Source organism: Podarcis pityusensis (genome assembly GCF_964106645.2).
Source record: "Podarcis pityusensis genome assembly, chromosome: 14".
NCBI lineage: Eukaryota > Metazoa > Chordata > Lepidosauria > Squamata > Lacertidae > Podarcis > Podarcis pityusensis.
Genome location: NC_138039.1, coordinates 48,054,275 through 48,081,856, shown reverse-complemented (window position 1 = coordinate 48,081,856; position 27,582 = coordinate 48,054,275). Strand labels below are relative to the sequence as shown.

The 27,582-nt window shown below is 47.5% G+C and overlaps 1 protein-coding gene across 1 annotated transcript in view; it reads right to left on the bottom strand.

Annotated features, from left to right (window-relative positions):
- Positions 1-17,227: 17,227 nt before the first annotated feature.
- LOC308462459 (uncharacterized protein) overlaps positions 17,228-27,582 on the bottom strand; it is a 64,589-nt gene continuing 54,234 nt past the window's right edge. The window contains exons 14-17 of the mRNA XM_080980114.1: positions 24,156-24,547; positions 21,671-22,342; positions 20,751-20,973; positions 17,228-17,844 (exon numbers count right to left, since the gene is read on the bottom strand). Of these exons, the coding sequence (XP_080836240.1) occupies positions 17,704-17,844; positions 20,751-20,973; positions 21,671-22,342; positions 24,156-24,547 (1,428 nt within the window). The 3' untranslated portion in view covers positions 17,228-17,703. The remainder of the gene's footprint in view (positions 17,845-20,750; positions 20,974-21,670; positions 22,343-24,155; positions 24,548-27,582) is intronic.

Below are 27,582 nucleotides of genomic sequence, written 5' to 3'. Positions count from 1 at the left end.
AATGTGAAGAACTGAACTTACATCTGGAAAAATGAGAACCCGAAAGAAACCAGCTTGGACAGATTCGCCCATCCTTCCCACAATGTGGATCTTTATGCTTTCTCTTTTTGTGACCATTTCGTGTGCCCTTTGAGGTTTCACAATGATGGTGCACCTGTGGAAGGCAGAATGGTTCTGCTCCATGAGCCTCTTTGACCTCCAGAAGACCAATGCAGCTTCATTCTCCTTCTGAATGAAGAACTAGGAGGCTTCCTCTTTCTTAAGACACAGTGATGGCAGTGCTCATCCTAATCTCTATCACAGGTTCCCTGTAGGGTTAAATAAAGAGGTGTTGAGATAATGGGCAGACAGTTGGACACTTGGAAGGGGCCTCCAAGGCCCTCTGACCCAACCCCATGCTGATGGGAGAAATCCACTGCTGCCGCCTCCCTGATAGGTGGGTCGTCCAGCCTCTGCTTAAAAACCTCCAATGAAGGAGAGTTAACCACTTCTGAGGCAAGTCTTCTCCACAGTCAAACAGCTCATCCCTTCAGTAAGTTCTTCCTTGAGTCTAAATCCTTTTTCTTGTCATTTGAACCCACTGGTTTGGGTCCTCTTGCCCTCTGGAGCAACAGAAAACCCATTTGCTCCATCATGTATGTGACAGCCATTCAAATATTTGAATAGGGGCAGGAATTTTCAAAGGCAAAATCATAGCCGGAGCCTTTCTCCCTCTTATTTTTCTCCTCCCCAGACTAAAACTGTTGTTTCACCATCATCATTCCAAGGTATGTCCTGATTGCCAGCTCTTTTATCATGCCTGTGGCATTCTTGCTCACTGAACTGAAGCTTGGTAAAGCAAAATCTCTCTTCAGATTTTCTGTGTGTTTGATAAGCTCTGATACTCCAGGTAAGATCGAATTTTCACAAGGCACGGTGGCGGAACAAGAAACACTCTCAGACCCAGGGGAATTAGTCAACACACAAGACAATCAACATATGACAATCAATCAAGCGAAAGTGTGGACAAGCCTTTTTTTTCACTGCGGCCCCTTTTCACCTTCTTATTAAAAATAGACATGGCAGAAATTAAACAAAAAAGGGTATCTTGTGGATCCCAGATATTCAGTGCAAGAAAAGCTCAAGCCCAAGAAGAGGATATTTTGGACATCTGTATTGGGCTAGAAAAGATTCTGCCAAATGGTCCCAGATTAATTTGCACAGTGGTGAGTATTCACTTGCTCATGACAGATTGAACTTGCATTTCCTAGATCCAGGCCTTATGAAGAATTCAAAGTGCAGTGTAGGAGTGGAGCACTGGGGTCAGAGAATTCCTTACACTCATTTTGTTGGAATTCAGGTGGGTAGATTTGAATGAATGATTTGAATCCCATTTCCCAAAAGCCCCTTTCAGTACCACTGACTGGGATGCGGCTGTTCCATGTCTCTTTCTGAGCTGGTTCAAAAAAGAAAAATAATACAGTGGTACCTCAGGTTACAGACGCTTCAGTTTACAGACGCTTCAGGTTACAGACTCCACTAACCCAGAAATAGTACCTCGGGTTAAGAACTTTGCTTCAGGATGAGAACAGAGGCCCCATTAGCTAAAGTGGTGCCTCAGGTTAAGAACAGTTTCAGGTTAAGAACGGACCTCCGGAACGAATTAAGTTCTTAATCCAAGGTACCACTCTAATACTCCTCAGAAAATTCCAGTAGCCCAAATCATCACAGGACTTAGGAAATCTTGGAGGAGGTGGTTAAGCACATGTCATGTTCAAGAGCCGGAAACAGGGTGGCCATGAGCTCTACTTGACAGAGGACAGTCCTCTCTTCTGAAAAGCTGTCAGAGGATAGTCTTAGAGCAGGGTTTCTCAAACTCCAGCTGTTTTTGGACTGCAACTTCCATCAACCCTAACTAGCAGAACAAGTGGCCAGGGATTATGGGAATTGTAGTCCAGAACAGCTGAAGACCCAAGCTTGGGAACCCCTGACTTCAAAGTCCATGCTGGGTTTCAAAGAGGAGGAGAACGCTTGAAGCTGCCCATCTGCAGCGCGGGGCACCTGGGTGGCAGGATGAGCAGGTGGCACATAGGCCACCTGGTGTCTTCTCCACTATGGTAGGGTGCATTGTATAGACAATAAATGCAATTTTTGCAAATTTACCATATGCAAATGTTATGCAAATCAGTGCCCTCTTTTCTACAGTTTCCGCGGGCTTTCAGTGCACATCCAGCAGAATCCACTGTGGTGACTGCTGCCTCCCAGCTTACACTCCAGATTGCCTTCATTCCCTCTTCTCAGAGCCCCTGGAGCAGTTCCTTAAAATGTTTCTGAATGTTCCTTACCCTCTTTTTTTTCTGTTAGCTGCAGCATGAAAACAAAACACACATATGTGGCCTAGGACCCTCGTACCTACGGGACCGCCTCTCCTGGTATGCCCTGTGGAGGACCTTAAGGTCCACAAATAACAACACTTTGGAGGTCCCAAGCCGCAAGGTGGTTAGATTGGTCTCAACTAGGGCCAGGGCCTTTTCAGTACTTTCCCCAAATTGGTGGAACGCTCTGTCACAAGAGACTAGGGCCCTGTGGGATTTGACATCTTTCCACAGGGCTTGCAAAACAGAGCCTGGCCTTTGGTTTGGACTCAGTCTGACCCTTACGTTTCCCTCCCCTTATGGTTTTGACTATGGTTGGGCTACTTTTAAAATGAGGCTGCATTTTAAATTGTATTTTAACCTGCATTCTAAGAAACAGGTTTCCCCGCACCCCCATTATGTTTTATTGTAATTTTATTAGTCTTAGCCACTCTGAGCCCAGCTCTGGCCAGGGAGGGCGGGGTATAAATAAAAAATTATTATTATTATTATTATTATTATTTGCTTCCTTTTTCAGAAACAACAGCACTTTCAGAAAAGTGACCTGGCATCCCTCACTGACTTTCAAAATGTGCCATTGATCCAGCATTTAACTTGCTGCCACGTACATTTCTAACACCCCTTGCAGAGTTGGGTTCACACCACGAGTGAAGAAAGTGCCCCCGCCCAATGATTACAGCTTCCTCCAGTGTCAGAGTTCTCTCATCTAGAATTTCTCCCTTTTCTGATGTGGCCCCTTTGGTTCTGGAGACATGAAGCCCTTTCTCTCCCCCCCCCTCCCCCCTTGCCTTCTTCCTCTTCTTCTTCTTCTTCTTTTTCTGCATTTCCTTTCTGTTTGCTCACACGCTCATATTGTTTCTTAAAATAATTTGCATCTGCTGAGATCACACATCTGTAATCACTGCAAGCAACATCAGGTGTGGACTGCTTTGATTTTGACAAGGGACACTTGGTAGGGTGTTATTCTTACTTTCCATATATGCCAGTTCTAAAGGACCAGCTCAGGCAGGAGAGTGATGGTGAAAATGGGAAGTGTTAAGCCAGGGGCCTCGGAGGCAGAAGGCAGGCGACTGGAGGCCCCTTTTGCAAGGGGACAAGGCCATACAAGGCCACCTGATCAGCAGCCCTTCTGTCAGGAGCACCAGGCATCAGCGGGGGGGGGGGGTAGGATCCCTCTTTCTTTCCAGTTTCTACCATACACTATTTTGGCTGCTGCTGTTGTATAAAGAAAAAAAGTTGCATGTCTTCTTTGGTATCTCATCACCAGTTATAGCCAATAAGAAGGCTTCAGGTTTTTTGGGGGGGGATATAAACTTGAAAATCTTTTTTTAACTCAATATAGACCATCTCCCAATAATTTTTGGCATATTTACAGAACCACCACATGTGTATAAAAGATCCCTCCACCTCTGAACACTTCTGGCACAATTTGGACCCTCTCTTATACATTTTGACAAGTTTACAGGGCATAAAGTACCACGTATAGAGGATCTTTTGCATGTTTTCCTTTATCAAATAACAAGCCGAAAAGTTCATAGTTTCGTCCCATTGCTTTTCCCATTCTGAAATTTCAATGTTATGTCCAATGTCTATTGGTTTCCCACTCTAACAAATTTATATATAATTTAGATATTAATTTTTTTTAAAAAAAATCTGATCCTTCTACGAATCCTTTAATTTTCTGATGGACTGATGTTCACATTAATTGATGGACAATGTTAAACAAAGTGTAGGGCACGTTCAGAGCAGCACTAACCTTGACAACTACTTGTGCTCCCCACTGTGTTGTCCAACATGCATCTGAATTGCACCCTTGCATGCCATGGAAAGCCAGGCTGCTGCTGGGCTCTGCCACAAGAGCCCTTTTGACAGAAGGGCTTTTTTGGCTCTGCCCATGGCATTCCCTCATTCAGCCATTACCAGCCACCCTGGGCTGTGTTCCAGGGGAAGGGAGGCGTTGTCTCCTTGAGCCTGCCCAGACGGTCCCTGCAGTGTAGGAAGCAACCTCCATATTGCCTTGCTGACAGACAGAGCAGCTGCCAGTGGCTGCACATGACGGGCCACTTGGGACAGGGAAAGCAAACCCCCCACCAGGTGCCAACAAGCTCTGTGCATTGTCTCGCTTGCTGTCTAATGATGACAGCAAAGAGCCTTGGCCAAATAATGGTGTGTGTCTACTCCAGGCCCAAAGAACCTGCACTCCGCAACCTGCAAGATTCATGTCCTTCATAAGATCATTTGTGTTCTGCATACCTTGGTTCTCAAACGCCTTGTGACTCAAACGTTTTGGTTCCCGAACGCCACAAACCCAGAAGTAAGTGTTCCGGTTTGCGAACTTTTTTTGGAAGCTGAATGTCCGACAGGGCTTCCACGGCTTCCAGTTGAGTGCAGGAAGCTCCTGCAGCCGATCAGAAGTCGCACCTTGGTTTTTGAACATTTTCGGAAACAGACTTCTGGATCGGATTCCATTCAAGAACCAAGGTGTGACTGTATTTTACTTTGGTGCAAGTCATGGGAGGGACTAGGAGAAGGCATTCAGAAGCCGCCTTCCGCCTCTGACATCCAGAAATCATATCTCCGCCTTGCAGCCCTTTTGGCTTCAGAGATTTTGCTGGTGTGGCCCACATATTTAAGCACAGTAGTACAGCCATGAGAACTAGCACATTGCCTTTCTCAAAACCAGAAAGCTGATATTATCAGAAAGCTAGAATCTTCCACATTGGGTTGTGCTTGCACTGGGCCAAGACACACACCCTGCTGGTGCCCCCCAAGGTCTGGGGCTGGCCCTGCTTCTTTGGGTTCTTTACTTTTAACTTAGGTCTGGGAGAGACAGCCCTTCAAAGAGATGGCTGTGCTTGGTGAAATAGGACATCCCACCAATCTGTGGCCTCACTATAAACTGCCTTCTACAGAGCCAGAGCATTGGTCCGTCTGGCAGTCTTGGGCCCCACCAGAGACCCTGAGAGCTTCACCTGGGAGCTTCTGTATGCCTTTAAAGTGTGGGTTCTACCACTGACCTTCAGCCCCACAGAGTCAATCCTATCAAGAGACATGACATTTTCATCTGGCAAGTAAATATCAGCATCCACAGAAGCACTGCAGAGGCCACGCTGTTTTGAAAACCGTTTTGCTTTTCTTCCTCCAAACCATCAATATTGCCAACTCCTGCATAATACAAGCCTTCCATTCCAAGGGGACCGGTTGTCCCGAAACCACAAGAAGGGTGGAAATAAATTCCATAAGGCACCTTAAAATCTTCAGGCAATTATATAAACACAGCTGCATAAATGTTAGCTCCTTCTCTCTCTCTCTCTTTTTAAACCTTTGTTTTAAGCCAGGGGATTTAAAACAATTAGCACACTTCCCTGCTTTGAAAACGTCTCCTTGGCATTCTTTCGAGTTTGTTTTAGAGAGGGGGGGGACATTTTGAATTGTAGGCCGGTTGGCCTTTCCCCTCCAGGACCATTTGCTCTTCTGGCACATGAATATAGATCTTTGCTGACATCCTAAAAGGTTGGAGGTATATACAGTCCCGAGCTTGCTTGGTACTGAACGCCTCGCATCAAAAGACACAAAGCTGTCACTCCTGTAATCCCGCCCACTTCCCCAAGACCGCCAAGGGGAAGAAAGCTCTTGCAGCCAAGGTCCACTTTCCTGCTAATCCACACCAAGGATGAGAAAACTTTGATGGACACACAAACACTTCCACTGAGCTTATTTGATTTTACAAACTGCCCATCGTCATTATTATCCATGCCCAAGCCTCCCCTCACCCCACTTTCTTTATTTTTGCAGGGGAGCACAATAATTCTTTCTATTTAGACTAATTATGTGTTGGCATTCTTTTTATAAAGAAAACAATTTCACAGCAGCAGCAGCAGCAGCAGCAGTAAATGTGTTCTAGGATTTAACGGCCTTGTGCCAGGAACTGCCTCCCAAATCATCACCCGTCTCCCTTCCTCCTTAGGCCTCATGAAGCCTTTGGTGCGACCGCTTCACCCCCATCGCCTGCCGAAAGGAACCTAGGCTGAGGGCACGGGCAACTCACCTTGGCTCTTTGCCCCCTCCCTGCTCCCATCTCCCTCCCCTTCCCCAGATATTCAGCATAGAAACTTCTCTGGGCAGAGGAGGCAGGAAAGGAAGGCCAAAGAGATTGTAGAATGAAGGGCAGCGGTGCCATCTCACCCTCAGGATTGTGGGTGCCCACCGCCACAATGCGGACATGTGACATCACAGGCACACACCTGCACATAGTGTGTTCGACGTCACAGGTGCTACATTCAGGCGTGTGCATGTGACATTGCACATCCATGTTGTGGTGGCCAGCTGCAGCTCCTCTCCCTCCTCCTCTCCGCAGCCAGTGAGGCACCCTTTCCCATGGGAAGGGGCGTGGACTTGGAGGCAGAGACCCTACCTTCGCATGCAAGGCCCCCCCTTGCAGGCAGCGCTACTGCCACCTGCCAGCTTTTCTCAATGACTTTGTGGGTGCCCAGCCCCCACAATATTATTGTGGGTGCCCAAGCACCCATGGCCCCCTGGAGTTGGCTCCTAGGGTGAGGGGTCGGGGAGCTTCATTAGGCCCACCAGGCCATTTTTCTCAAATCACACTCGCCTGCTCTACCACCTGACAACCAGCTGGTCACCAGAGCTTGTGGAGCACCTACTCCTGGCTCAGCACAAGACCCAGCGATGAGCTGGTGCCATGTGGGTGCACGTTTTCCTTCACAGTTGGAAATCAAACCCTGTGGGCAAAAACAGGTCACCAGTGATTGGCCAATGAGCAGCCCTGCTCACCTCTCAAAACTGGACCAGTAGGGGCAGGGGAGAGAATGGTCTTGCTCACCCGCTGACCAAATCCCACCCCGTACTCCTCTCTCTGTCTCCTGTTTTAGGGCCTTAGGGAGAAAATTAGCCTGGAAGACACAACCCATATCCCAAGAGAGGTTCTGAAGGAACAGGAGGCCACCTCCTTTCTGAAGATGAGCAGCTACCTGGATGGAAGACCTCCTGCGAAGCACCTGCATGCTGCCTTAGGTCCCATAATGGGAGAAGGAGAGGCAGACATTCTGAACCACTTTGAGGTTTTATTGCAAGCAGGCGATGCAGAAGGTTGTGAAATAATAATAATAGAAATGAACCACACAAGCACGTTGAGAGGCTCTTCTGCTGTGTTGTCCCTTCCCCCAAGCCAATCAGATTTGTCTGTTGTGTCTTATGCAATACCTCCCTTAAGGGTACCAAAAACCAGTCACTCGAGAGATCTTAACAACCGAAATCTGGTGGGGGGAAATGGGAGAGGGACAGAGAGAGGGATGGATGGGACATGAACAAATGCAGTTGGACCTGCTTATTGGCTTTCCTGTTCAGTTTGGGGTAACACGTAAAAAGCAAAGGAGACGGGGGTTTGATGGAGGAGGTGGCATTTGAGGCAGGATTTGTATATACAGTGACATGACAGCAAATGTTGACTTGGAGTGCCCTATGTGAAATATTGGCCTTGCTCTGGGATGTGGCAAAAGTCCTGCTAAGGATAGACCGATTGAAGTTAATGAACATGACTAATTTGAGTTCACTTGTTTATATGGGGCTCCTCTGAGCAGGAGTAGCAGTGGACACAACCCCATGGTAGGAAAGGCAACACACATTCCCCGAAGTGAGTCTTCTCGTTGGCAAACCAACACATGGAAACAGAGGTGCCCCCTGCCATGAGATCGGGGGGGGGGGGTAGAGCCATAGTGTTTCAGCCATGGGGAGGGGGTGGAATGGGACAATCTGCTTGGAAGTTCTCCTGAGAAATCTCAGTGGAGAGTGCCCCAATGTTAATTAGAAGGAAGGGGGGGCATCATTTGGGTTTTCCACCTCAAGCTCCAAAAAGTCTCAGAGCAGTCTAGTGTGTGAATTGCAAAGTTGCCCTCCATCTCAACAAGCAGCAGGTTGTACCTTCTGTTGTGGACGCTGCTCCCGATTTAAAGCTGTAAAGAACCAAATCTGGGATGAGGAGTTCTTCTGAAGGCAACTTTTTTGCACTCTCCCCTCCCCCTTCTTCTTCTTCTTCTTCTTCTTCTTCTTCTTCTTCTTCTTCTTCTTCTTCTCCTCCTCCTCCTCCTCCTCCTCCTCCTCCTCCTCCTCCTCCTCCTCCACAATCAGTTTTTGGCAAAGTGTTGACTTAGCTCCCACCCCCTCCGTTGCCTGGGAGTCTCCGCCTGCTTCCTTGCCAAAGGATTCTGCACCAGATTCTGCACCTGTTTGCTCTCCCTGTAACAATGCAGGCAGAACAAGGCTCCTTAAAAGCACCAGCCTGCTTTAGCAGACAGCCAGGACCTGGCAGCTACACAATCAGCACCCAAGGCTCTTCTTGAAGGGGGGAGCCGAGAGGAGCCCAGAAAAAGCACCTTGGAACCAGCTTCCTGCAGCCACAAGCAAAGAGGAACCTTCCCCTTCAACTGGGGGAGGGGGCGGCTCCACAGCTGCAGAGCCCAGTGGGGCTGAGGGAACTTCCTCCAGCCAGCAGCTGCGCAAGGAACTTTTGGCAGGCTCCGCACAGCCTTGCTGCGCCCCACAAGGCAGGCGAGGCAGACTCCAGAAACTGTGCCTGCTCCATCCTGCAGCTGGCTGGATGTGGCCCCGGCTTCAGGGACACAGAAAGGCCTTATGCCAAGACAGACCATGTCACTCCATATTGTCTGCACTGACTGGCAGTGGGAAACTTTTCCAGGCAATGTTGTTAGGGACTGAACTGGGGACCGTCTGAGCACAAAGTAGATGCTCCGTCCCTGAGTTATAGCCTTTCCCATCACCTAGTATTCTGTCTCCAAGAGTGGGGTGCTGCGTGTCATTCTGCCATTTTAACAGCAGATTTCCTGTACTGTCACTCCCTGGTTAAGGTGTTAAAGGACTCCCTCTTCCTGGCAGCTCCTTTACACGATGACCATGATGGCAGAGTGCGTCCATGACAGCACCACAGGCCCATGGGATAGAACATGGGTAGGCAAACTAAGGCCCAGGGGCTGGATCCGGCCCAATCGCCTTCTAAATCCGGCCTGTGGACGGTCCGGGAATCAGAGTGTTTTTACATGAGTAGAATGTGTCCTTTTATTTAAAATGTATATCTGGGTTATTTGTGGGGCATAGGAATTTGTTCCTTTTTTTCTTCTTCAAAATATAGTCCGGCCCCCCACAAGGTCTGAGGGACAGTGGACCAGCCCCCTGCTGAAAAAGTTTGCTGGGGTAGACGCTCCCCTGAGGCCACGGCCTCCTTGCTTTTCCTCTGGCATCGTTGTAGGAAGAGACAGAAGGAGAGAAGGGGGTCCAGGGCTCAACGTTGTTATGCACCTGCTGAGGGAGACCCACACCTGGGGCCTTGAGTCCCTGGTCCTGCCACGAAGCAAGCGAGCTGCCACAGAGGGCTCTGAGCTGATCTCTCAAGCGGGAAGGTCTGGGGAAGAACAGCAGGATTTCTACCTCTATGGCACTGACTTTGCTCTATGATTCAAATGCCGCACGGCCTCCTTCTCATACTCTCTAGTATCAGTGGGAATTAAAGATACATCACTTAAAAAGAAGATGACGTTGCATGTTCCAAAAGCGCAGCAGTATCACATAGGATAATAGGAAGCTGAGTGAGACCCTTAGTCTACCTGGCTCAAGACTGGCAACTACTGTGGGCAACAGTTGCTATGGAGTTTCAGGGCAGGTATCTCTCCCAGCCCTACCTGCGGATGTTGTCGTGGATGGAACTTGGAGCTTCTGCTTTCAAAGGAGGTGCTCTAACGATGGAACATCTACGATGGCGCTTCCCCTAAAGTCTCTCAAGGAGAGCCAACAAAATGCATTGTGACACCTGGAAAGTTAGCAGAGTCATTGTCCTAGAAAGAGCCTTTATGGGCAGGAGTCTGCTTTGTCCAATGCATGAAGACAGTAAAATGGCGTGTGGCGGTGGGTACATACCTGTGGAACAGACACACACATTGCTTCTCTATATTTCCACACACACACAAACACACATGGCTCAATGAGGGGAAGCTGCACAGTGAGATTTTAAAGCAGCCAGGCGTCTGCTGAATGTTGAGGTGCAGTATACGAGTCCCATCAATGGAAGTGAATGAGATTCAGTCCTTGGGGTCAACAATCTCACACGCAGAGGAAGGCCTAGCCATTCTCAGGGAGCCTTCAGTGAGATTCGGTCATTGTAGGGAGAAGGGTGAGCTGTGCTGCAAAGATGGAGGAGGCCCCCCCTTGACCGCCCCCCCAACTCATCTCCCCCCCCAGCCTGTCTTTGCAATGGATCCGTCCTTTGAATCCCACCAGAGTTTCTCTGCCGCTGACTTTCTGAAGGGTTAATTGGGTGCAATTCTAAATACATTCAAGTATATTGTAGGAGACAAGGATTAAATCCAATGATGTGAAAACATTCCCACGGTTTTGACTTACTAAAAAGAAATAAGCAAGATGTTGGCCATCGTCATATTGCATTACTTCATACTAGCCCGGAGGCAGACTTGACGGGAGGGAAATGAAGAGAGATGTAGCGAGAGGAGACCTTCAAGTCCATGTTTGCTTCAAACCCCGATTTTCTTATGCTCAGAGATGAACGGGCACTGCAAGCGAAGCACTGCACTTTATTCCTGCACGACCCCATCAAGTATCAAATGCGGAAAAAGTGTGTTGTGGGACCACATTACAAACTCATACCTTTGCTGCCATCTTCTGGCTCACTAGGGGAAGGACAGGCTGGCCCTGCTCTTCGCGGCAGACTTCTGGAGCCAGGAGGACAGAGCACCAAGTCGGCTTGTGTTATGTTTGGACCAGTTAGCTGCGAAACGGACTTCGACAGACTTGAGCAGGAGAACTTCTTACTGCTGTGCCCCATGTTAATTAGCTTGCCTAATTAGGCTTCAGGTGCTCTTAGAAAGCACCAGAATTGGCCCATCTCTAGCACCAGAAGTAAGGCTGCCCCTGTGGGCAATACTGCACACTAAAATGCAAGGGCTGCTCAAAGAGTTCTTTGGATTATTACATTTTTAATTTAAATCACATGGCTTTAGGCACTTGGGGAAAATATCCCTGCTCCCAGTTTGTGGGTCATAGTCATTTTGTCATAATAGTGCCCTTCTCTGCCCCTCTAATCTCACAACCACATCAGCCACCTGTGTACTCCTGAAGGTGTCCAAGATGAGGTGCCCTTGGCTCTAAGCATCACCAGTTGCTCATCTGCCATGGATGGATGCAAGCTTCCAGGTCTCGTAGCCACTGGGCTCATTTTATTTTAATTTGAAGGTAACACATACAAGGGAGAGAGAGAGAGAGAGAGAGAGAGAGAGAGAGAGAGAGAGAGAGAGAGTGTGTGTGTGTGTGTTTTCATTGCATCCAGTTGCAAACATTTAAAATATTAATTATCATAGGAAAACAAAGTTGAAAGTGAAATGTTAATTGTGTTTCCAAGGGTGGTAAGCACATAGGCAGTTCAGGGGGTCAGGGGACAGTTAAATGGCTGAACTTGGACTTAAGGTGATAACATTTGATTAAAGCAAATAAGAATCAGTATAAGTGCAACTGGAAGGAAGCTGGCTTGCTTAATCAATGACTGGATTTTAGCTCACTTGTTACAGTCTATCAAGATGCACCAAAGAATTTGTTTCTCTGTTCTGTGCTTTTAATCTGCAGTATCCCATTGTCCTTAAAAGCTGCTACACATTTTATGGGATTTTAAAAACAGCAGCAGCAACTGCTTGTGTTGCAAAGGCAAGGGTGGTAATTTGGGTCAATTACAGTCACAGCACATGGGTGCTACTCTTGAGTAATAGGAACAGTGAGAGAACTTACTAACAGGAGACTGCTACAAATACCGGTATGTGATTTGTCAGTTGCACCCAGAAGAGCGATGCCTGCCTATTAAGAACAGATGTCAAATATATTGCAGGAAATACCCAAGCGCTTAGCAAGTCTGAACATCATGCATACTGCACTGAAGGTGGGGCAGAGGAGCTTTTCCTAAGTAGTAGGGCGGCATTGTTGTCGAGCTGGTCCCTGGACCAGATGGCCGGGAGGTTGCCTGCTCTTGATGGGACAGGGATAGCCTAACTTCTGTTGTCTGTGCTCTGGTAACCTCAAGGTTAGATAACAGTAATATGTTATACTTAGGGCGGCCTCTGAAGATGGCTCAGAAACTTCAGCTAGTGAAGAATTCAGCAGCCTGGTTGCTCAGTGGGGCAAGACAGGTTGAGCATATTACACCTATCCTGGCCCGGCTGCACTGGCTTCCAGGCCCAATTCAAAGTGCTGGTTTTGACCTAGAAAGCCTTGAATAGCTCAGGACTGCGATACCTCAAGGACTGCCTCTCTCCATATGAACTGACCTGGACCCTGCAGTCATCATGTGAGGCCCTTCTTTGCGTGCGTCCTCTGTGAGAAGTCTGGCAACATGAGAACAGGCCTTTTCTGCAGTGGCTCCCCGTTTGTGGAATGCTCTTCATTACACACCTTTAGGCACCAGGCAAAAATATCCTCTTCAACCAGGCCTTTGGCTGACTAACAACCTATATCCTTTTAGATGTCAGTGTCAGCTTAGATGGAGCTCAAGGAGGAGAGGCCAGGGAGCTGCCCCCAGGAAGGCCCTTTCACAAATCACAGGACCACGAACCACAATAGCGCTTTGTCACTGCAAGAGGAGTGTGCGGCTAGATAGCCCTTTGGTCTGATCCAACAGCATGTTATATATAAAAGGTAAAGGACCCCCTGGACAGTTAAGTCCAGTCAAAGGCGACTATGGGGTTGCGTCACTCATCTTGCTTTTCAGGCCAAGGGTGCCGGCGTTTGTCCACAGCTTTTTGGGTCATATGGCCAGCAGGACTAAATCACTTCTGTTGCAACAGGACACTGTGATGGAAGCCAGAGTGCACAGAAACGCTGTTTATCTTCCCACCACAATGGTACCTATTTATCTACTAGCACTGGTGTGTTTTCGAACTGCTGGGTTGGCAGGAGCTGGGACAGAGCAACGGGAGCTCACCACCATTGCACGGATTTGAACCACTGACCTTCCGATCAGCAAGCCCAAGAAGCTCAGTTTTTCAGATGATATGTTATAGTATATGTTTATCCCTCAACTTGCAAAAGATATTCTAAAAACCCTCCCCCGAAGGGGTGGTGTTTCTAGACGCGCAAGCCAAAGGGACCCCTCCACTGCCAGCTTACAGTCTGCTTCATTCCATCATAGCAGGACAAAAAAATGACAAAGACCTTTTCCTGTTCTTCAAAACAGAGAAGTAATGGCACCATCCCACTGCCTCCAGTGCTTCAGAAAGTGGTTTTCCTTCACCCTTTTGCCCTAATGAGACTGGGCTAGTCACTGTAGCTATTGCTTTGGGGGCAAACAAAAGTAAATAGGATCCTATTAAAAATGGGAAGCTTAGCACAAAAGAGTGGGGGGAACCACACCAAACTCCGATTCAATAAACATCAGAAGAGGTTCTATCCATGGATAATTAACTCTGATGTCTTTCTAAAAACGAGAATAATTGAAAACAGGGGTTTAAAGTTGATTCATGGAGGCTTCCCCAAGATATTTATTATTGCAAGCTCAGAAGATCTGTCTGGGTTCTGTCACTGGGGATGGCTAAACTTGGTGTCCAGATGTTTGTTTAAGTTTCTCCCACATAGTTCTGAAGTCCGTTAGCAGGGGGTTATCAGGGAGCAGGCCCTGCGAATCTTCCTTGACTAATATTCTCATTTCTTCCGCAACTTTGATGTTTTCTTTCATTAAAATTCCTGGCCCTTTGCCACACACACTAAAAAAAAAAACCGCTTGGTTTGCAAAAAGAGAGGCCTGCAGACATGACATACGACCGAAGAAAGCTAATATTTATCATCAGCTGTCATTAAAGCCTCGCTATAATTGGTGTGGTGACAATCAGAACAGCTTAAAATGGACCAAAAAAAATTAAGGGAAAAAGAACCGAAGGTGGTGCATAACGACACAAGTCAGAAAAAGGTGTCCACCAAATTAATTGGGAGTTAGCAAATTCCTGCACTTTATTTTTTAAGGGGAAAAGAAAACGTAAGACAAGATTATAACTATGAAGCTGAGAGGGGGTGAATTCAGGGCGCCATTGATGGCGGATGGAGAAATCTCACTCTCAAAAACTGAGGCACAACCCGTCGTGACAGCTTCCTGGGGAAGTCCCACATGAGAGAGTGAGCCTGGCTGTGGCAGGGCAGGAGTGTAGGGGTGTTGCACATGCGTGCATGCATGAGAAATGGACAGAGGTTCTCAAGCATTTTCATTGGCTAAAACATTCTTGGGGAGGAGGTTATCTGCAATTCGTAGAAACCAGCCTTATAACACAGCCTATTTCTTACTCATAAACTTTGTTATTAATTGAAAACTGTAATTCACCGAATTTGCTCACAAATGCATCCATGTCGAACGGTACCCCATTGCAGACAGCAAACATCATAGTCAAGAAGAGCACAAGGAGGAAACGCTGCAAAGTTAATGGGACTCCAGGAGAGTTCAGGAAGAGCATGGAGAGCAGCAGGTAGGAAGAGGAAACACGGTGAGGGGGGAATAAGTAGGGGGTGGTGCAGCAGAATTACAGGGCAAAAGAAAAAAGGGTAAGAGGACTTATACGTCTCCCACTGTTTTGAACAGAGGTACACTTTGGGTAGGCGCTGTGGGTTAAACCACAGAGCCTAGGACTTGCTGATCAGGTCAGTGGTTCGAATCCCCACGACGGGGTGAGCTCCTGTTGCTCAGTCCCTGCTCCTGCCAACCTAGCAGTTTGAAAGCACATCAAAGTGCAAGTAGATAAATAGGTACCACTCGGGTGGGAAGGTAAACGGCGTTTCCGTGCGCTGCTCTGGTTCACCAGAAGCGGCTTAGTCATGCTGGCCACATGCCCCGGAAGCTGTACGCCAGCCTCCTCGGCCAGTAAAGCGAGATGAGCACTGCAACCCCAGAGTCAGTCATGACTGGACCCAATGGTCAGGGGTCCCTTTACTTTTACCTTACACTTTGGGTGGACTAAGATGTGCTTCTCCCAGGGCTCCCTGCTCTCCCAGCAGTCCAATGGCAACACTTTCACTGACTTTAAGGAGCCTAGAGTACGTTTTTGTTGATGCATTTAAGATTTTAAACTACGTTACACCCCGGAGCCCGACAGCATTTAAAATGAAGTATATCTTCAAAGGAGCATAGTGCTACAAAAATAATCTGGTGTTCACCATTTTAGGCAAAGGTGGTGGGAAAGAAAGAACCATATTTTCCATGTGTAATCTTTCTCTCTCTCTCTCACACACACACACATCAAGAATCTTCTCTGGACTAGATGGTGGGAAGTAGGAAGCTTCGAAGGCAACCACATTTAAGATGTGATGAGGGTCACTCCAAGGCAGTGTCTCAAATGAGGCCCCTGACTGCCATTAAGAGGCTAGAAGCAAGCGCTTGGGTGATGCAGGACAAGTCTAAGCAGAGGGCCATATCCTAACAAGAGTAGATCCATGGGAATTAATGAGCCTAAATTAGTCATGTCCATTAACTTCAGTGGTTCTATTTGGAGTAGGATTAGCACTGGATTCCACTACACTGGGGGCCACATGTCAAACTGAGTATGTAGCCTATGTGTAAAGGGGGACAGGGACTTTTTTTTTTGAAGGGCAAATGGTGGGGTGTCACAAAACCATTGTGGCATCATTGATACACAGTAGGCGGCCTGTGGGAGAGGCCAGTGAGTACAGGACTTTTAAAAATTAAATGGTCAATCCCGACCAGAGACGAATGGTTGATGAAGATGATGGGACTATGCCAGGGGTCGGCAAACTTTTTCAGCAGGGGGCTGGTCCACTGTCCCTCAGACCTTGTGGGGGGCCGGACTATATTTTTTTTTTGGGGGGGGGACGAATTCCTATGCCCCACAAATAACCCACAGATGCATTTTAAATAAAAGGACACACTCTACTCATGTAAAAACACACTGATTCCCGGACCATCCGCGAGCCAGATTTAGAAGGTGATTGGGCTGCATCCAGCCCCCGGGCCTTAATTTGCCTACCCATGGACTATGCTGAAATGGACACACACACACATAATTAAAATTAAAAATTGGGAGTGGCTTGGGAGGTCACAAGAAACCTTTTGACCATGGTCTCACAGCAGGAGACTCAAAGCAGTAAAAAGACCTTTTAAAATTAACTTTTTTTTTAAAGACAAATTGGGGTGAGGAGGTGCAAAATAACCTCTTCAGGGGGGTAGATGCACCCCATGGGCAGGTTAGCCAACCCCACACTTTAGCCAGCACAGAGGAGGTTGCCTTCACTAGTGCATCTAGCTCATGACCTGCTATGCTGAGGCTTCCCAGGGCTTCAAACAGGGAGTCTCACACAACCCCATGGAGATGCTGTGATTGAGCCAGGATCTTCTGCCTGCCAATCATGTGTACTAACACTATGCTAAGAGCCTTTGCCACAGTCCCAAGGGCTCTATCTAACCACCCCACCCCCCAACAGTGGCTCCAACAAAGTTTAATCAGGAGGCAGCAAAAGGAAACTGCAGAACTGAACTGGACATACTCTGAGAAGGTGAAGGACTATGACTGATCTGCCTCTTGAGTCACTTCCTGCCTCTGAATGCCTTCATTCCACCCCAGCACGTGTGCCTCATACCTGCAGCACTCCTAGAGACTATTGATCTGCAAAGGGTTGGATCTTCTCTTCCCCACAGCAAATATCAACAGAGCAGAGATGTACACTTCTTCCCTCTCCCCCCCCCCCCCCCCAAGTTTGGTCAGCCCTGATCCAGGAGATGCCTTCACGGGCAGTGCAACTAACTGATGGGGGGGTACCTTAACCCTGACATCACAAGGAGACACACACTGAAACAAGCTGCTCCTGAATTTTAATGCCACATAGAAAAATATAGAAACACAACACTTGTATTTTTAAATAGAAAATATTTGTAATCTTTTACACAAGTTAACAAATCCTACATTTGTTTGGAATCAGTCAAAGACTAGAAGGCAAAGACTTGGCTGCTCTTGCATCTGCTGCCTCCCCCTTTTACATGGGGGGCACAGCAGACTCAGTATGCCCCTCCACAAACCCAACTGAGGCAGGCCACTGTGGACTGCTGCTTCTATGACTTACAAGCTTTCAAAATGCACCAACTTCTTTGGCAAGCAACAGAAAAGGGAACAGGGAATCTGGAAACCTCTGCAGCACTCTGGTTAATCCAGGGCCTCCGCAGGTGAGCACTCCTAACATCCTTGGGCTAAGATGTAGCAGCCCACAAGAGCAAAAAGCACTGTGATCCTTCTGAGTCTTCGCCCAGGCATCCGCTGCAGGTTCTGCCTTGGACTCAGTCTTCAGCCGAGCTGTAGCATTCCTCGTCCCTCACTTCTCTGTAGTTGCCCAGCGTCTCCCCCTCTGGCTCATAGCTGGCCATCTGAGGGCCTAGTCTGCCTGCAAGCTTCTGGGCTGCAAGTTTGGCTAGCATTTCCTATAAAAACAGAGAAGAGAAACCATTTACTGAAAGTGAGTAAATGCTAGGGTGGTCCCTAGGCCCAACAGAAACACACCAGAGAAAGCCATATACTATGAGCTGCCCACAGAATCCCCTGGTGTCGAGGCGCAGTGCCATGTTAGAAAGAAAGGCAGTGGAGAAGAGGGGTGGGGGGAAACAAGACCGCCATTCACAGTGCTAAAGCAACTTTGACACATTGTGCTGAACACTGGGAACTATTTGGACACACACAGAGAGAGAGTTGCAGAACAAGATGGCAAAGGGGACCCTAAGGACAAAAAGCCCAGTGCAAGCAGGTAGGTGGAGAGGGAGATCCAGTCCTCTCTTTTCTCTGGCATCCTTAACCACTGAGTTTCAACACCAGTGTATTAATTCATGAACGTGAAGAAAGAAAGAGACATCATAGAGCAAACTAGCTGTTAAATGCTGGAAGTAATTGACCTTTACAGGCGAACTGCACTTCAGGCGAAGGTGTTCAGAGAAAAAAAATCAACTCTGGCTGATGTTTATCTAGCTGAGTCTACAAATCCGAGATGGTTGGACCAGATATGACATTATTTGTAATTTAATTACAGACAAACCGTCCCAAGTTGTTTATTAACATCACGATAAGCAAAAGAAAACAAAGCAGAGCGTGACAAGACAGTATTAATTTAGTGCCCGATACTCTTCTGTATTCATTCCATTCTCACCTGCATTTCAATTAAATTAAGGCTTGCAAGTAAATTAAGTGGATGTGCATATGAAAAAGATTCATAGCTCAAATTCAGCATGTAGAATTTCAAAGCTGTGCAAAACTGGCTTATTTGCAATCTGCGTATTTTTACTTGTAAGTCAACATGAGTTAGATTGCAATCACAGACAAATGGGGAATAAATATCAAAATAAATAAGGTAAGTTTGCTCTGAACATTTCTATTCAGAACATTCCTATCCAAGTGTTTTTAGAAAGCAGCATCTTTTGGGTGAAGTTGAATACTGGTACTGCTGAGTCAGGCCACTGATCAAAGTATTGCCTCCTCTGACTGGCAATAGTTTTCCAATATCTCAGGCAGAAACAAGAACAGCCCTGCAGCAGCTGCATGAGGCCAAAAGGGGCTCATCTACTGCAGGATCCTCTCCTGATAGTGGCCTGCCAGGTTCCCATTATGGGAAGCCACAAGAACGGAGCACAACAGCACTGGCAGCTGGCTTGCAGAGCATACTGCCTCTAATGGGCTCTAAAACACAACCATCTTGACTAGTAGCAATGGATAGTCTTATCCTACATGAATTAGTCTCTCTTATAGCCACCAAAATTGATAGCCACCATTTGTAACTGGCTGACTGACCGAACCCAAAGGGTGCTCATCAATGGTTCCTCTTCATCCTGAAGAAGAGTGACTAGTGTGGTGCCACAGGGTTCTGTCTTGGGCCCAGTCTTATTCAACATCTTTATCAACGACTTGGATGATGGACTCAAGGGCATCCTGATCAAATTTGCAGATGACACCAAACTGGGAGGGGTGGCTAACACCCCAGAGGACAGGATCACACTTCAAAATGACCTTGACAGATTAGAGAACTGGGCCAAAACAAACAAGATGAATTTTAACAGGGAGAAATGTAAAGTATTGCACTTGGGCAAAAAAAAGGAGAGGCACAAATACAAGATGGGAGACACCTGGCTTGAGAGCAGTACATGTGAAAAGGATCTAGGAGTCTTGGTTGACCACAAACTTGACATGAGCCAACAGTGTGACGCGGCAGCTAAAAAAGCCAATGCAATTCTGGGCTGCATCAATAGGAGTATAGCATCTAGATCAAGGGAAGTAATAGTGCCACTGTATTCTGCTCTGGTCAGACCTCACCTGGAGTACTGTGTCCAGTTCTGGGCACCACAGTTCAAGAAGGACACTGACAAACTGGAACGTGTCCAGAGGAGGGCAACCAAAATGGTCAAAGGCCTGGAAACGATGCCTTATGAGGAACAGCTAAGGGAGCTGGGCATGTTTAGCCTGGAGAAGAGGAGGTTAAGGGGTGATATGATAGCCATGTTCAAATATATAAAAGGATGTCACATAGAGGAGGGAGAAAGGTTGTCTGGAGGTCTGGAGCAGAGAAAGGAGGTCTGGAGCAGAGAAGCAGACACGGAGCAATGGATCCAAACTACAAGAAAGAAGATTCCACCTAAACATTAGGAAGAACTTCCTGACAGTAAGAGCTGTTCGACAGTGGAATTTGCTGCCAAGGAGTGTGGTGGAGTCTCCTTCTTTGGAGGTCTTTAAGCAGAGGCTTGACAACCATATGTCAGGAGTGCTCTGATGGTGTTTCCTGCTTGGCAGGGGGTTGGACTCGATGGCCCTTGTGGTCTCTTCCAACTCTATGATTCTATGACCTCTTGTGGGAGTGAATTCCATAATCTGACTGTATTTTGCATGTAGAAGTACTTTCTTTTGCTTGTCCTCAACCTTCCACCCTCCAGCTACACCAGATGACCCCCACTGAGTTCTAGTATTATGGGAGAGAGAGAAGTTTCCTACCCACCTTTCCCACATGATGCACGGTACGTCTCTCCCACCTCCTGCTACCTTTCTACTGAGCCTGCACATTCTGCAGGGTAAGCTGCGCTGTACCACCAAGCAATGCATTCTCCCTGATGTTGGTTTGGGGCTGGGGCTGGACCTTGCGCCTCCTTTCTTTCCTCTGTCCTCCACAGCCCAAGGCAAAGCAAAAGTACTGAAGCCTCTTTGCCACGACAAGCTGTTCTAACTCTGGGGTCAAGGAGTTCCCTCCTTGGAACAAAATCCTAGCAGACACTTCTCCCCCTCCACCACCCCAATCTGCATGTCCCCATAATATGTAACAGGAGCTCATGCAAAGCACCAGTGGTTTCATCCATACCTCATAAGCTTCCTTTTGTTGGATCTGAATCGCTATTGAATCTTCTAGGGAGAGCAGCTGCGTAGGCTCATGATGGAGAGGGGGTAACCGTGCAGCTGTGATGTCATCCAAGTGCTTCTTATCTCTGTGGCGTCTTTCCTCTGCAGAAAGGGAAAAGGGGGGACCTCTAGGTGAAGGGATATCTGGGGAGCCACAAGACGATCCACTTGACTCAGCCAGCAATCTAGAAGAAACCAAGAGCACAGTTCATGAAATGCCTCCTGGCCCTCTGGCACATAAAGTTGCTCCTTCCCTCCACTCTTATTCCGCTCTGAAATTTCAGGTCTGGATGAGTTTGAGGCTAACATCTGATGCTCAGGGAAGCTTCCTCAGTTGTGCTTGCACAGAAGAGTGGGGCCATGAAGCAATCAAGGAATTAAAATGACACCCCCCCCCCATCTTGCTCTATCCCAAGGATTTTGGCTTATAAGAGGACTGAAACACTTTGTATTCTCATATGTATTCTCCATGGCAGAGAAAATGGCAGCTCTGGTCAGGTGGCAGCTGCTGCCTAGTTTCCTTCAAGTCCACCTGGCATTCGGCCAAGAGAGAATTTAGGGGTCTCTGAGTGGAAGAGACCCCTGTGGCTCTGCACTGCTTGGGCTAAGCTCCCCCTGCATTCGGGAAAGGGCCATAGCTTGGTGATTTTGCATTGCATTGCAGGGGTTGAACTAGACGATCCTCGGGAGTAGCTTCCAACTCTACAATTCTATGATTCTAATGTATCACAGCAAATAATAACTATTTTATAATCCTACCTTTAAAAAATATTTATTCCCCAAAATATGTATCATAAACTTCCCAGTATGCATAAAACATACCCACACTTGTGGTTATAGCAAAAGCTCTCTCTGCGAGAGCGCGTTTCCTACAGTACTCACACATTAGCTTTAAATTTGCTTCTTTTTGCCACAGGGTTCTTCGCTCTCAGTTCAAGCACTTCCATGTAATGTGGAGTTTTGGGTGGTGTGTTTGGAAAGTTCTGAAAAGCACGGCCTTTACAGTCAAAACTCTGCCCATTTTCAGAGTTCTCCCCACTCTCTCCCTCTCCAACTGAAATTCTTTCGAAGGCATCCACCAGTGCTTCACTGCTGCTGCTTGCAGAATGTGCTGGATTTTCAGCTTTGTCTAGAGAATTTCGCTTGGGAGCCTCCTGAGCATCTTTTGGAAGCCTGGCTACTGACACCTCCAAAACATTTTTGCCTCCTTGAGGAAAACTGGTGTCCTCAGGGGCTTGTCCTACTAATGCACTTCTGTTTGCTTTGCTTCTTTTCTTGGTCCGGACACTTTGCTTGTTCTGCAGAGATGATTCAATCTCATTGTAGTGACGTTCAGAAATAAGAGGTGGGTCTTGGCATGTTGACTTGTTGCTGATAATCCCTTTTTGTTTGCTAGATTTGATTGCCTCTTGTTTTTCCTGGAACTCTAATCTAACAGCAGATAGAAGCTCAGTTGTTCTCTGCAGCTCTTCCTCTTGTGCAATGGCAATCTTCAATTTCTCAACGAAGTTGGATATCTTTTTACCTTTATCCGGAAGCCTGGATACAAATTTCCTATAATAGATGTGATGAAGATACACACTAAGGTAAACAGAATTCAAGGATGAGTTCTAATTCACATTTTGAATTCCTCTGAAGCCCATTAGCAAACAGTCTGCTACTATCCCTTCTATTTGTTTCAGGTTGTCAAATGCAACAGCATGGTTTTTCCCAGAAGATTTTCAGGGGGGGAATTGTTTGCATAATAAAATCTTTTTATGTCCTAGAGAACAATCTAATTAAGCATGTTTATTTTACTTGTATTTAATAAAGAAAACTAAAAATGTTGAAACTACCAAGATTGCCATATTGTACAGTATTTGAAGTTGGCATCATAGGAACATAGGAAGCTACCTTATACTGAATGAGACGATTCACCTATTTAGCTTGGTACTGTACTCACAGCAGGATTTCATGCTGGATTCTCACCTTCCTGCCAGAGACTGTTCTGTATGCAAAACAGATGCTTTTACCACTGAGCCACAGCCCAATCTCATGCTGCTAATGAGATAAGGAAATGACGCCCCCCCCCCCCAGCCTTGGCACATAAAACAGGGTAGAGGGGCACATATGACCCTATGTGACATTTGGCCACCCTTACTTGGAGCTTTCATTTCTGGAGGGGGAGATCTTCTAACATTTCACAGGTGACAATAGGCATATCAGTGTGCCTGCGGTGTTTCTATTTTCATATCACATTCAACAACATTTAATTTTTAGATAAAACAGTTTTAGTTGAATTAAAAAACAGCAGCTCACTGGCAGTGTGCATTTACAGTGGTGCCTCGCAAGACGAAATTAATCCGTTCCGCGAGTCTCTTCGTCTTGCGGTTTTTTCATCTTGCGAAGCACGGCTATTAGCAGCTTAGCGGCTATTAACGGCTTAGCGGCTATTAACGGCTTAGTGGCTTTAAGAAAAAGGAAACAAACTCGCAAGAACTCGCAAGACGTTTCGTCTTGCGAAGCAAGCCCATAGGGAAATTCGTCTTGCGGAACGACTCAAAAAACGCAAAACCCTTTCGTCTAGCGAGTTTTTCGTCTTGCGAGGCATTCGTCTTGCGGGGCACCACTGTATGTGTGCAATTTATATGTGACAACCATTTCCATAGAAGCCTCTAGTGTTTCTTTTGCTATTGATGCTGCACAATTTTATTTAGTTTGTCATATCTGAGAAGGACCTAAAGCACCTGCCTCACATGCAAAAGTTTCAGACCTCAGCATCTCCAACAAGGGCTGGCCCAGAATTCCACCTGAAATTCTGGAGAGCTGCCGCTCATCAGTGAAAAACACAGTGAGCCATGCAGACCAAAGGCTTTATGTCTTAGCCTTTCTCTCACGTGTGTGTGTGTTATTTATTGACTGTGAGATGCTTTGAGGGGCACCAAGTAGCAGGAAAGCGGCACGTAAATACCAGCTATTGATTTTCGTAGAAAAGTAGGCAAAAGATACATTTCTGAAATAGGACAATAACAGAAATGCTTTAAGAGTCCTCGTTCACGTTGGTACCAGAACAAAGGGCTGTGTAAGTTGTTTTAACTGTTCTTATAACTTATAATTGCGTTTCGATGCTGTAATCCGCCCTGGGGCTTTAGGGTGAAGGGCGGTTTAATAATAATAATAATAATAATAATAATAATAATAATAATAATAATATCGTTAATACTACTACTGCTGCTACTAATATTGTCCCGGGGTTGAAGGGGCGCCCCCCGGAAGGCAAAAGCGGAGGGAGCACCGCTCTCCAGAGGAAGGGGAGCCGCTCGCCCAGCCCCGCCTGAGCCGCGGAGGGGGAGTCGGCCCGGCCCTCCTTCCCGCCCCGGCCTCTCACCGGTCCCCCAGCAGCTTCTCCTGCCGACTCAGCATCTCCCGCAGCTCCGGCAGGCTCCGGCCTCGCAGCTGCTCCGGCGCCGCCGCCGCCGCCGCCATGCCTCGCCCGGGAAGGGGAGGCCCGCATGGTCCCGGAGGCAGGAGGAGAGCGGGCGGGGACGGACACAGCAGCGGCACCTCCGCCGCTTCCGGCCCCCGGTGGGCGCCGCCATGTTTCCGGAAGCGCCCTACGGCTCCCCAGCCGGGCCAAAACACTTCGGTGGCGCCTTTACGCCTTCGCTCGCTTCCTAGGCAGCCGTTTCGGCAGGAGCCAGAGAGGCGCTGCTGCAAACGCGTTCCGACGTTTTTAGGGTGCTTGGCTCCGCCTCCTTCTCCCTTATATATAACTTGTTTCTATTTATAAAGTTAATTGCAAAGCGCTTTGGGCGCATGTGGAGCTAAGAAGTAGTATCATTAAAACCAATCGTTAACAATACTAATTAATGCCCAATGATGGCCGATGAATCAACAGTGTGATGCAGCAGCAGAAAGGGCTAATGCTCCTCTACTCTGCATCAACAGAAGTATAGAGTCTCCGTCAAGGGAAAGAATAGTACCACTCTATTCTGCCTTGGTCAGAATACACCTGGAGTCCTGTGTCCAGTTCTAGGCACCACAATTTAAGAAGGGTGTTGGCAAACTTACGCAGAGGAGCGTGAGCAAGATGATCAAAGATCTGCAAACTAAGCCTTATGAGGAACTGTTGAGAGGAGATATGATTGGCCACCTTCAAATATCTTAAGGGCTGTCACATGGAGGATGGAGAAAGCTTGTTTTCTCCTGCTCTGGAGGGTAGGACTCAAACCAACTGATTCAAGTTACAAGAAAGGGGATTCTGGCTAAACATCAGGAAGAACTTTCTGAAAGTAAGAGCTGTTTGACAGTGAAGCAGATTCCAACAAGAGGTGTTGGACTTTCCTTTGGAAGTTTTTAAGCAGAGGTTGGACGGCCATCTTTTACGGATGATTTACCTGTAAATCCTGCATTGCGGGGGTGGACTGGTTGACCCTTGGTGTCCCCTCCAACTCTAAAATTCTCCGAGTGGGAGCTAGAGTTTTAAGTTTTATAAGCGCCTCAGAGCACATGTAGAACTATTTCCTTTGAGGTGAACTAGCATCTCCTTACTGCTGCTTTTTTTAGAAAAGATACTGTTCCTTAGACAGGGACGCAGGTGGCGCTGTCGGTAAAACCTCAGCGCCTAGGGCTTGCCGATCGCATGGTCGGCGGTTTGAATCCCCACGGCGGGGTGAGCTCCCGCCATTCGGTCCCAGCTCCTGCCCACCTAGCAGTTCGAAAGCACTCCTAAGTGCAAGTAGATAAATAGGTACCGCTTTCTAGCGGGAAGGTAAATGGCGTTTCCGTGTGCTGCGCTGGTGCCGGCTCGCCAGAGCAGCTTCGTCACGCTGGCCACGTGACCCGGAAGTGTCTCCGGACAGCGCTGGCCCCCGGCCTCTTAAGTGAGATGGGCGCACAACCCTAGAGTCGGACACGACTGGCCTGTACGGGCAGGGGTACCTTTACCTTTTTACTGTTCCTTAGAGCGAAGGCACAATGGTTTGCCCCCTTGGGAACACTTAAAGGTAAAGGGACCCCTGACCATTAGGTCCGGTCGTGACCGACTCTGGGGTTGCGGGGCTCATCTCGCTTTATTTGCCGAGGGACCCGGCGTACAGCTTCTGGGTCATGTGGCCAGCATGACTAAGCCGCTTCTGGTGAACCAGAGCAGCACACAGAAACGCCATTTACCTTCCCGCCGGAGTGGTACCTATTTATCTACTTGCACTTTGATGCGCTTTCAAACTGCTAGGTTGGCAGGAGCAGGGACTGAGTAACGGGAGCTCACCCTGTCGCAGGGATTCGAACTGCCAACCTTCTGATCTGCAAGTCCTAGACTTAGGAAGCTGCTTTATACCAAGTCAGATTGTTGTCAACACTGACTGGCAGCAGCTCTCCAGTGATTCAGGCAGGGTTCCCTCCTAACCATACCTGGAGATGCTGAGGTTTGAACCTGGGACCGTCTGCCTGCTGCGAAGTGGAGGCATTGCCACTGAACTACAAGCCCTTCTATTTAGAAGGGGACATGGATGGCTTTAGATGAAGAAGTCTCAGCTCTCACAGAAATACTGAAGCCAGCCAGACTCACGTTCTGGCCTTACACCTCCCGTTCCTTCAAACATTCCCAGAGAAAGCTCAGCACTTAGTGGATCTGCTTCCATCCTAAAGTCTAAGCTCCCGCTGAAATAGGCTTCCTTCCTTCCTTCCCTCCCTCTGGGATGAGGTCCATGCTACAGCACATCCTGTTTATCAGATATTTGGCTGAACAGTAACTGCATCATCATATTTCCGTTTTCCAACTGATTGTACTGGTCTGGGCTTTCTTTTCTTTTTTCCTAAGAAGAGAAAGCCACCAAACTGGGAGGGTTTTCCTAATATTTCTTCTAAGTGAATGGGTTTCAGAAAGTTCAGATCAGCAAAAACAAAGCAGGCCACAGCCAAAAGTGTAAAATGTGCTCTGCAAAGGATGTTTCTTCTTGAGAAGAAATTACAACCACCTGATCAAAAGTGAATCCTTCTGAGTTCAGTGGACCTAACTTCTGACCTGAGCAAGCAAGCCAAATGTGAAATAGGGCATTACCACTTTGCGGTAATGCAAATACTTTGCAAGTAATGCACAGTACTTGGCAAAAGTATTCTATGTGCATAGCTGCTGTGCGACAGACACATGATTTGTGGAACAGCTACAGATACAGTATTTATTTATCCCACTTTTTTGAAATGTGGTAGTGTCTGAGGTTCCCAACACCATAAATGCATGACAGTATCAAAATAAATTCTGCAAGACCAAGCCTAACAATATGAAGAATAGTAGGGGAACCCATCGAAACAAGAGAGCCAAAAGCTCCTTAAGAATTAACCCTAGTCAAACCAAAGTATTGCCTGAACAAAACGTTTTTCCCACTGTTACCCTCCACCAAGCGATCCTTGCCAGGGCTAGATCAGGAGGAAGGGGGCCCATCTAGTCCAGCAGCCTTGTTCTCACTGTGGCCACCCAGATGCCTTTGGGAAACAAACAAGTGGGACCCGAGCCCAAGAGCCCTCTCCCCTCCTGCAGCTGGGACTCAGAAGCATTACAGTCTCCGACTATGGAGGCAGAGCCTAGCCACTGTGGCTAGTAGTCCTTGAAGGAAGGCCCACTATCTCCCCACCAGCCTCACTTTGGAACAGGGGTGCAAAACCAGTTTCAGCCCAAGAGCCACATTCCCTTTTGGACAACGGAGGTGGGGGCATTCTGGTGATGGGCAGAGCCAGATGCAAAAAAAATGAATGGGGGGTGATACTTTGTACAATAGGTATAGACTCCCCTCCCCATCTTCCATCTAGCCAAGCAA